General features: G+C 38.6%; 1 protein-coding gene across 1 annotated transcript; it reads right to left on the bottom strand.

Annotated features, from left to right (window-relative positions):
• Positions 1-7,474: 7,474 nt before the first annotated feature.
• Positions 7,475-9,330, bottom strand: LOC148191029 (uncharacterized). The gene has a single exon (XM_088101423.1). The coding sequence runs from the start codon at positions 9,328-9,330 to the stop codon at positions 8,044-8,046; it is 1,287 nt and encodes a 428-aa protein (XP_087957549.1). The 3' UTR covers positions 7,475-8,043.
• Between the last annotated feature and the right edge of the window lie 2,508 nt (positions 9,331-11,838).

Genomic DNA, 11,838 nt, shown 5'->3' with positions numbered 1-11,838 from the left:
TTTGATCAAATTTCTGAAGAAGTTCAGTAGGAAGAAGAAGAAAAAGAAGAAGGAACTTGAGCTTTACTGGGTCAAGCTAGTGACGTTAAAGAAGCGCTTGCTGGGAGGCAACCCAGTGGATTTACAAACTTTTGATTTGATTTTGTAATTTATAATTTGTGAACATTATTCTGGACATTATTTTGTTGGATCTAGCATCTACTGAAGGATGCTAGGTGATTAAGTATCTACTGAAGGATACTAAGTTTGTAACACCTACTGATGGGTGTTGGTGAGAAGATTTTGCACCTACTGATGGGTGCTGGTAAGTTTGAAACACCTACTGATGGGTGTTGGTGGATTTTGGGTCAGGCTCGTGACGTTAAACAAGCGCTACCTGGGAGGCAACCCAGTTGATTGATTGTTTTCTGTTTGTTTATTTTTAGGATTTGCATAAGCATTTTTAACATTGAATTGCAGGGAATCTATGAGGGGTATGTTAGGAAGGCACTTAGGTCAAGAAAAGAAGGAGAATGGCACATCACCAAAGTGCCGCTGAGCGGCAATTACCGCTGAGCGGTACTATCGCAGATGGGCTTAAGTTCCCCTTAGCGGAACCCGAGCCCATTGGGGTATTTTTAAACCCTAAGCTGCGCGTTTTTATATTTTCAGGCTCTTCTCTGCACACACACTCCCACATACCTTTTCCAAGGTTCTCCACATCTTTTCCCTATTCCCTTTTAAGAAAATCTCCCTTTCACTCACTTTCTCACTAGTTTTCCATCTAAGTTTGGGGTTGGGAGAGAGCATCATTGAAGGGGATGATTTCTTCATTGTGGTTTACTAATGCTTAACAATGTATCTGTTGGTTTTGTGAATTATGTTTGATGTAGGGATGGCCTCCTCATCGGGCAAAAAGAATCAAGACTATAAGATTCAAGAAGAGGAAGATACAGAGAGCTCGGACTGATGAGGAGCTGAGATAGCATTTACTGATGAATGCTATCATATGATTATGCTTTTGTGGTTTAAGTTTTCTGAACTTATTTGTTTTTGTTTTTAGATTAGGGTTTGATGTACTCTATTGAACACCTGGTTCCTTATGATGGTTTGCTATTAACTGTGATTGTGTGATAAGTAATGATTGAATGATGCTTATTGATTGATTAATGTTGAGATGATGTGCACATTAAAATGCTTATACAGGTGATTCACAAGCTTTGTGAACAAATGCAGGGTATCATGATTGTGATTGTGAAATTAAGCAGGATGTGTATGTCAAATGTGAATGAGCTTATATGTGAGGTTTTGAGCTCCAGAGTTGTTATTGTTGAATGCTATTACTTTGAAAGCATGAATGACTTTGCCCAGGTTTTCTATGATTGAATCAATTGCTTGTTTTGCATCATATGATCAAAGGCCGTGTTTTTGAAACCCTTTTTATTGGCCAAATTCATAAAGTTAGCCTTCTAAAAGAGAACACGTTGTGTTCTATCCTTTGAACCCTTAGCCTTAAATATACACTGAACACCCTTGATTGAAAATCTTTACCTTGAGTTAAGTAGAAGATCTTGTGTGGTATTGTTAAATGTTCAAGTTTGGGGTTATTGGGAAAACATGAAAAAGGAAAAAGCATTGAGCTAAGAGCTAAAAAGTAAGAATATGCAAAGAAAAGAAAAGAAAAAGAAGCAAAGCTCAATGCAAATGCAAAAGCAAAGGCAAAAGAAAGTTGGGAATGAATAAGAAGATTGTGTTGTTATGATTCTCTTAACTCAAGGATTTTGTGATCCAGAAAAACCAATTTTCTTGTTAGCCCAGCCACATTATAAGCCATTGAAAAGTCCTTGTGATGATGCATGCTTGTGAATGTATTTGATTGTGGTTAAATGAAAGGCAAAGTTGATTCATGTGACATTGTGATAGTGGAGTGAATGAGTGAAACACTTTACCTCTTATACACTTGTGTGTTGAGTGAAACACTTTACCTAGTGAGGAAAGATTCCATAAGCACATGAACATCCATGCTTAATTGATTGATCATTCATGAAAAATAGCATTTGTTGGAACTTAAATGACTTTGTGAACACTAAAGCATGTGCACATCTTGAATTAACTCTTGGTCATAAGTTTGAGTGAAGTTATTACTTATCTTGAAAAGAGGATTTTGAATGAGTGAACCATCATATGAATTGATTGGAGATGGAGTTACATTTTGTTTGCTTGAGGACAAGCAAAGTTCTAAGTTTGGGGTTGTGATAACAGTTGAAAAACTGTTATTTTCATGCTTAAAAGTGATACTAAAAGCAACCTTTAGACTTAGAAACTAGCTTGAAATCATGCATTTTGTTTATATTTTCAGAAATAAGAGAGCTGGACAGGTTTATGCTTGATTTGAGTGTTTTTGTGCAGGTTTTGAGGTGAATTTGGTGAAAGAAGTGAAGAATGAGAGAGAGGACATTAGAAAAGACAAGAAAGAGTGCAAAAAGAGAAGTCGAAGGCACCGCTCAGCGGCAAACTACCGCTGAGCGGCACTCAAGAGGTGGCGTTGGAACCGCTGAGGGGCAAATGGCCGCTGAGGGGAAGAAAGAAGACGCGTAACCACCGCTGAGCGGTAAATGGCGCTGAGCGGCACTTTTTGGGCTTGGGCTTTTGTAATCTTTTGTAACTCTAGATTAGTATATAAGGGCTTGCACGTCCTTTAGTTAGGCATCTTTGGCAGAAACGAGGCAAACACTCTCTCTTTCACCCCTTTGAAGGAGGATCTTGGATGCTCAGGCTACCTCTTCCACTTTATTGGGTTTATTCTTTCATACTTTCATTGTTATTCATCTAGGTTCACCATGAATATGGTGAACTAAACCTTGTATGTTTGTTGGGGAATCAATGTAATCTCTTGAAGCTCTCATATATGGAATCTGTTGAGTACATCTTTGAATTAAGACATATGCTTTCTTTCATCATTAGTTAGGGTTTTTCCTCTTTGCTCAATGCTTGCATTGTTTAACTCATTCTAATGCATGATTATTGGTTTTGTCGATACGGACACGTACGGGGAAGTCTAGATCCGGGGAATTTCTCCCAATATTATACTGACAATATTCTATTGGTTGCCTTTAAGCTCCTGCACTCATGAACTAATCATTAGGAATGCTAGGAATTGTATGAACTATTTGATTAGGGAGAAGCCATCTAGAATGGTACATTAGAGAGTGGCATTAACAATGATGATTTGAATGTTGAATTCCTAAAATATATGAGAGTGGATGAGATGAAATTGACCCCCAACAACATATTCATTCATATATTCCATTGAAAGTGTTTATCTTTTGTCTTTGCCATTGATCAAAATTCATGCATACATGTTTATTTTCTGTCTTGCATTTTAAACTCAAATATTTCGTTTGTAAGTCTTAGTTAATCAAGAAACCACATAACTAAACTAGGCCGTGAGTCCTTTGGGAAGAACGATACTTGGTCTTACCAAGTTTTATTACTTGAACGATTCGGTCATACTTGCCGATTGTGAAACAAGTTTGTGACATCATATTTTGGTGCTTACAAATTTGCTCATCATCTATCAAATTCATGTGTACCTCCTGCAACATGGTTAGTGCGATGTGTCTCCAAAGAAATGATATGCAGGGGTATAACACCCAATCCCAGTGTAACAGGCTGAACAACAGATATACTCTCAGAACATGAATCAATTTCAAATTCAAAAGCAATATCAACAACAGACTCAGATTCATGTTCAGTGCATGGAGAATAAACATTTGGATGTGATAGCAAAAAGTGGTTCTCATCATGCAGAGAAGGACAATTAAGAACAGACTCATCAACAATATAATCATCAACACACCTATCAACATCATAATCATGCATAGCACAATCATCAACAGAATAATCAATTTGAGGTATGTTTACCTCCACTTCCCTAAAGATTGGAAGAGTGGTGGAAGATGATGATGGTCTACCTCTCTCAAAAATGTTGCTCATATCTGCCTGGTCCTCAAAATCTTTCTCGGTCTCCTCAGGTGCAAGAGTGGGACCATCTGAAGGTGGGAAAGTATGTGGCGCAGTAGTAAGCTCACAACTCTGCTCCCCATCTTCTATGTGGATGACACTAACATCATCAGGAATCAGCACAGTCTGAAATGGTAATTCTGAATCTTGAGACTGTTCCTCAGTGAGTTGAGTGGCCATCTGCCCTATCTGATCAGTCATACTCTGAATGGCAGCTCCTATTTCTTGCTGGAACTGCATGTTCTCTTGCTGAAACTGAAGGTTCTGCATGGTCATCTGCTCCAACAACTCCTGCAATGTAGGCTCAGAAGTAGAAGGCTGAGGAGCTATTTGGGCAGGAGCATCATATTGCTGACTTTGGTATTGCTGGACTGGTGGAGGCATACAAGTACTCTGGAATGGTGGTTCTTGATAATGATGCTGTGGAGCATTATACCATTCCAAGGTAGGGTCATTCCATCCAAGACCGTTGCTGTAAACATATTGCACAAGGGAAAATTTGCTCAGAAACTGATGCTCAAGATATCCCCAATTGGTAACGGATCTCAGAGGAAGAGAGTCTTTCCAATCCTTAGCTGCTCCTTGTAATGAATGCGGAAATGCGCTCAAGAAAATGTAATCAAGAGGGACATCTGGAGGCTTCATTGAAGAGCACATGATGTGGAGCTCCTCCAAATGTCTGTGTGGGCATTCTCCTGCAAAACCATGAAACTTAGGCAGCAAATGTATCAGTCCAGAGGTGAGATCGCAATGAAGATCATCCTCCTTAAGTGAAACCGGCTCACAAAGAGCACTCTTAGAAATTAGAGGATGAGTCATATTGTTCTCAACATAGAAATCAGCAGAATATGAATTACAATCACAGTAACATGCAGAAGGAGAATCATAATCAGAGGCACTAGCAAAACAAGCAGTATTCACGAAATCAAAATGGGTAGACATGGAAAAAGAAGAATACTAAAAATCACGAAACAAATAAAACACAACACATTTATACATGCAACACGCACACACAAAATAGAACATCACATCACATCACATCACAACACAAGATAAAACACAACACACACAAACACAACAAAAAGACCAAAGACTGAACCGTTGGTCCCTGGCAACGGCGCCATTTTGATGAGAGGGTCGCACCTCCCACAAAAGTTGTGCATAAAAGAATGCAGTATAAGCTAGGAAGTGACTCCTAGGTCGTCTCTCAAGGACCAAATTATGGTTCGAGTCTTAGGTCAAACACGCAGGGGGGCTTGAAAGTGTTTTTGTGATTAAAAATGAACTAAGTTAAAACACGAATATAAACACAGATGTAAAGAAAAAAAATTAAAACAATTGGACACTAAAGCTAACATTACAACTTAATTAACACCACTGAATAAAATAGACAACATTAAAGGGAATCAAAGCAGTAAAGTGAATGATCCTATTTTAAGCAAATTAAAAATCGAGCTTGCGTTAACTTGAAAACATAGATTGAATGCAACAAGTCAATAAAAAAACTAATCTAATGCTATTAAACTGCAACATTCAGCTAACAAAGGAAATGCACATTATAGTCATATAGAGGAAATACATCCATCACGGAACAACTAGAAATAAATAAAACAAGCCGAGAGCTCCTTCCATGTGTCACCGTGTACTCGAGCCAAACAAACTCTCCTATTCCAAAATCAAATCAGCGTCACATCTCCTCCCATTTTTATCTCCTGGAAACAATTTAAATACACCGTGCAACAAGGAAATAATGAGCACGAGCTTGCTTTCTAAAAGAAATAGTGCAATCAAGGATTCCATCCAGACCGTAATAGTGTGCACGACTTCCAACAAAATTAAAATGCACTTTTCATGAAAAATTAAACAAACATTCCTAATAAATCCAGCACTTGCAAAATGAAAGCAGAGTAATGAGTGCCCATTTTATCTAAAATGAAAATCAAATTAAAAGGTGCTCTAGAGTTCTCCACCAAGACCGTGTGCTCTTCAAAGTGAAAAATATGTATCCAAAGGTGGGTTGCTGCTGCCCTTCACCCGTCCAGCCCTTCCATCTCTCATTCCATAGAAACAACGTTCAAAGAAAACTCTCCAAAGTATCAATCACGGTACTTCTCGAAAACTAAGGCACAAGCCCCTAGAAAACCAGAGAGTAAAATGGCCAAATGTCCAGTGGCGGCTGCAGTGTGTCCCAGCCCTCACCCGTAACCTTCCATCCCTACAAATTGAAAAATTCTCCCAGAAAAAACTCCAATGAAGCTCTTCTTTCACTCCATCCGTGGGCTTTCTCCTCCCTGTGGGCCGCGTGGCGTGTGCACCTCCCAGATGTGCGCATATCTTTTTCTCCAATGCTGGATGCCACCTCACGTGGTTGAATGTGCTGGAAGCCAAACCCAATTCAAATTGTTGGAGCTGCTGGATGCACCCCCTCTTCCCATGTGGCTGCTGGAAAATGAAGAAAATAATTTGGACGCGTGGCAGCTATTGGATGTCTGGGCCGCTCCCCAAACTGCTTCCCATTCTCCGCGTGCTTTTCTTTGCTGGACACTCCAATTCAATTTGTCCATGGGCCCCGCTATTGCTTTGCTTCCAGAATCAGGCCGTGACACTCCATAGTTGCTGGATGCCACCCCTTCTTGCTTACTGGACCGTGGATCCAAGTGTGGGCCTGTTGTACCAATTCAAAGCTGCTGGCTTGGAGCTCTCCATCAACGTGCATCTGCTTGCTGCTGGACCAGGCCATGATCGTGTGCACCTCTCCAAATGTTCTCCGTGAATATGTTTCTATTTTCTAAGTGGTGGATGGGTTACTTCTTTTCCATGTGGGTCGTCCACTGCACTCTTCCTTCTTTACATGAGTTGGAGCCAAAACATAGAGAAAACCGTGAGCTTCCTTCCTCTCAAGGTGGCTGCTGCACCTTCATTCGCTGTTGGTCCGCCTCCGTGTGCTCACCAAAAAGAAAGTGAGGAGGTCTTCTCGGTGGTGGCTGCTCCAGCTCCATATATGCCGAGACACCACTCTCCTCAACGTGTGCATCTTCTCTTCAAGCTTCTGGATGCCTTGCTGCTGTGACCGAGAAGATCTGTTGTACTGGACGTGGACGCTTCCTCTCCTCATTCCCGTGAAGCCTGCTGTCAAACGCACACTGCTGGACTGCTTGGACGTGGCAACTCTCAAGGTCTGTGCTTCTAGCATCAGCCCTCTACATTGCTGGACGTGTGGTGCTTCTTTCTTGGACTAAGACTGTGACACTTGCTGATAGGCGACGGCTTGAGCTGAATCCGGAAACGACGAGAAACCGAGATTTGCTCGAGATGAAGACCGGGAAGCAGCGGAAGAAACAGACGTAGTCAAGAACCCTAGCATTTGGATTCGAAGATGAACAGCGAGGAACAAACCAGAGATTCGAGGTTTGTTCGGTTGAAAACCTAAGGTTTGATGCGGAAGCGGTTTGAGCGATGGAGAAGTGTTTTAGGCGGTGAGAAAGGATCTAATCGGTGGAGAATGGTCGTGAAGCAGAGATGAAGATGTGGTTCGGAGGGATCTATCAGACGTGAGAAGTTTGAGATTCGGAGGTGACGAATCTCATGAGGAAAAGGATTCGGAGGCTTCGCTGATGAAATCTCGTGAGGGAATAAGGCACGCGTGGCATTAGATATGATGCAAGCCCCGAGGAAGCTTTCAATTGATGAGAGTGGCGTGAGATGGATGCTACGGAGGAGAGAGAATCTGATAATGGAAAATGAGAGAATGGATGGTGTGAATGGAAGGTGGCTAGAGGAGATCCTTTGGGATTCTCTAGCTTTGACTTTCAAGGTAGAATTGATCTGGAGTGTTCTCAACAGAATAACAATTCATTATGCTCAAAAGTCCCTTACAAGAGGTGGTGGCATGTCTATATATAGGACTAAAAGTCCCTCCTATCTAGCACATGCCTAACACCTTTTACACATGTTTTTAATAAAAGTAAAAGAAATACTATACTAAACTAATTAGCCTTGGTCCCCGCGTATCATCCCCTCCCCCTTGGAAAGGATTTGTCCTCAAATCTGATGGTGCTTTTGAAGACTTATTTTTGTTAGCTTCATAAGGGTTCCTCCTGGGTCAAATATCCATCTGCAATAAGCATCAAACATATCTCTAATTAGTTTTCTTTGACCCAATAAGATATATAAAAGAATATGTGTAGAAGAAGGTTTCCAAATTTTGAAATTTTTAATTTTAATATAACAAAGAAACCTTTCTTCATTTGAAATTTTATTTGTATCTTGAGTTATTGGTAACCATAAAGGTAACCATAACCCAAGTTGGAAATTTGCATGTGTTGAAAGTGATAACATTTTTAAAGATGGAGTGGCCAATTCTTTGAAAGAAAAGTGAAATTTGGAAAATTCAAATATAAATGGATAAGAGTGAGAGGATAGAAAACCTCCCCTTAAGAGTTTGACTTCTAATGTAGGAGGAGATGTTGCCCTTAGTTGCTTTGATTTCTTTTCTTCCATTTCTATCCTTTCAACTTCTTCCTTTTCTCTTCTAAGTGTTTCTTTTCTCTCTTTCTCTCTTCTTTTCTCTTCTTCTCTTTCTTCCTCATCTCTTCTCTTGTTTTCTTCCTCTTTTCTTCTCTTTCTCTCTTCCTCTTTTCTTTTATTTCGTTCTTCCTCTTCTCTTCTCTCTTTTTCTCTTCTCTCTATTTCTCTTTTTTCTCTTACTTCTTGCTTTTGTTTTTCTCTTTTTAACCTCTCAATTCTATGTTTGCTTGTCTCTTCCCATAGCCTCTTGAGTTTTTCTAGAAACTCACTTTCCCTACGGGAGAACCCATTTAAATTTTGAATGAATGACTTACCTTCTCTAATAAGCTCTCTCATAAGTTCCAAGTTTCTTTCAGTTTCTCGAGGCACAAACTTTCTTCTCATACAAGCTTTCAATTCATTCCAATCATAAATGGGATATTTTCTACCTATCTTAACATGATATTGCCTATCATCCCACCACTCTCTTGCATGCTTTTTAAAACTAGAAGTGTAAAGATTAAGAATATAAGATTCATCATCTCTAGAATAGAAGGATTCATATTTACTTTTTCTCACCATGAATGAATGCATGTCATTAATTTCCTTTTCCCAAGCTAGGTATGTTAATGCACCAATATCATCACCAAAGAATGGAATATTTTCACTAGCTTTTTTATACAAATCATCTTCAATCCTATCAAATTCATAAGATGAACAAGACTTCCTTCTAGCTTTATCATGTTCTCTTTTGATTCCTTTGTAACTAAGTTGCTTATCAAAATTAAAATTCCTAGCAGACCTATATGGATAACAAGACATCTTTGTTTTTTTTTAAAAGTTTTTCTAGTGTAAAAGATTTACAAGATTCACACTTAGACAAGTCCCAGGTAAGAGAGGTGAGTCATGAAGACTGCTTAAGTACCAAGTCTTGCCTTGCCAGAAATGTCTTAGGTTACTACTAGTTATCTTTTAAACAAAATCACTTTTAAAATCAAAGAACACAACTCACAAACAATCACAACAATTAAACAGTAAAAGACGAGACTTTGCGGACTCTAATGTGACAAGGCTTAGAGTTTAATCCCTTTTAGCCTAAGTCACCCTAAACGTAAGACACTAAAAAAAAATTAAACACCAACAAGAAAAGTTTTGCCAAGAGTTGAAAGAGCACCAAGGACTCTTCCAAGACACTTGGACTTTGAATGGCCTTTTACAATGGAATTAAGAAAACTAACAATATAGCCTATTACAAAACCAGATGAAGAAACAATTAAAAAAAAAAATAAAAAACAAATAACAGCTATGCTTCAATCCTGGTCCTGATTCAAATCCGCATGAAGAATCTAGTGCTCCACTTTTTGGTTGCTTCTGGACAACGTTGGAATCTCCTAGCTCTTGGTTCAACTCTACAATCACAAATGTACAAAGCTGGATCAGAGAGCTGTTAACAAACATATTGGAAGAAGGAAGTTACACTTAAATGAGCCTTCCCGTTCTCGGTCTTGTGCAATTGAGACATTGCATAATTCCTATTTGCTCTCAAACTGTTCCAAATATTCTGCACAGTTAATTTTCAACCAAAATCAGCAGGATACTCATTCAATATTATCACTTACATCACTTACAAGCTAAAACATAATAGCAATTCACAACAAAGGGTAAGTTAGACAACTTCCCTGTTTTGAATGGTTGTTTCTATCCTGTTCCAAGATACACACTGAGGTGTTTCTGCTACTTTTTCTTTAGTAATATTCTGCTCAACTGTTGATTCATTCACATCAACTCGGCACACATAAATCTCAACAAAATCCAGCACAAAATCCAGCAAGTGCAATTGATCAGTGAACTAGATTTAGATTGGATGTAATTCACTGTAGAAACTAACCACCTAATTAATTCAGTCACCAAGTCAGAACTGGAATTTTGGTGCTTTAATCACTTCCTAAAACAGGAGAATGCATTGGCAATTAAAAACAAATTGATGCACAACTGATTATGACAAGAGCAACCTTTTCAGAAAACTCAGTGAGTTACACTGGGCAGAGACAATGGACCAAACTAGTCAAGAACAATGTCCTAAACTAATTCAGAAATCAAATAAATGGACAAAGAGTAATGTGAGGCAAATCAGAAATTGGCAGTTTTAAAACAGTGTTGTTGCACTTCCAAAAATGCTCATAAAACAATCAGCACATTATTTGCAAATCCTATGCATCTACAAAGTTCCCATAGGTCTTGTCAAATCAGAATCAGCATTCAACATGCTCAATTAAACCATGAAGTCACAGTTCACTTTCAAAACAGTGATTATATCAAGGAATTCAGCAAGCAATGTTTTAAAATAAAATGAATGCAATGACAGTTTATACATTCACAAGTACAAATAGCATCACCAGGAAATCAATAATAAATGAGAACAACAGTTATTTCAGTTGCAGTTGCAACAAATCACAGCTGCTTCATTCTAATTATTCCAACTTCTTTTCCTGCACAATGAACACAGTCAACAAATGGTTAATTGAAACTGAACTCTCTTGCAAATGCCAAGGAATTTTAGGCTAAATTAGCCTTACTAAGCTCACAGCACTGAGGTTTCTCTTTAAAAATTTAAACACTCAAATGAAAATGTAAAAGAGAAATTTTCAGTCTAGGCCAGAGAATCTTGTGGATCACCACCACCTAATATGCTACCATTCACACTTACCTTCTTTCAAATCCCAAAAGCAAAACCCAGAATGGAAACAGATTTTTCAATCAGGAAAATGGCTAGGCTAAAACGAAGTGATGGACAAACAGTACAACCACTCAAACAGCAGAGCAGACTCTAACTCAGAAGGAAACTCTAGACCAGATGAAATAAGCAATTAAAAGCTTCAATTAAAGATTGGCAGAATAGATTTCACATGCATTGCAGACAAACTAGATAACCAATAAAGACAAGCAAGAAACAAAGCTATCAAGAAGGAAAGCACTCAAACTGAACCTATGATTGGCACTAGAACAGATTTTAAAAGCAAGAAGAACAAACAAGCAAGTTAGAGCAGAAACAATTAAGTGACTCCAGTACTGAATTTTACAAATGCGTTTGATACAATGCCCCAACAAAATTAGTTCATAATTGATAATGTTTTCAGTTTCTGATTTTGGAGCTTCACTTATTTGGATTGTACAAGGTCTGAATGCTTTTTAAACTTGTATAGATATTCTTTTTCACCTGTTTCGATTTCATTCAACAGACCCTAGCTCTTACTACAATCCAACTGAATCATAAACACACAAATCAAAATTTCAGTACTGCACTATACTTGCTTTATAAAAATTTTGACT

Source organism: Vigna umbellata, chromosome 11, assembly GCF_029865625.1.
Source record: "Vigna umbellata cultivar VRB3 chromosome 11, Vumbellata_1.0, whole genome shotgun sequence".
NCBI lineage: Eukaryota > Viridiplantae > Streptophyta > Magnoliopsida > Fabales > Fabaceae > Vigna > Vigna umbellata.
The sequence above is the reverse complement of the archived record's forward strand: the minus strand, read 5'-3'. Positions and strand labels throughout refer to the sequence as shown.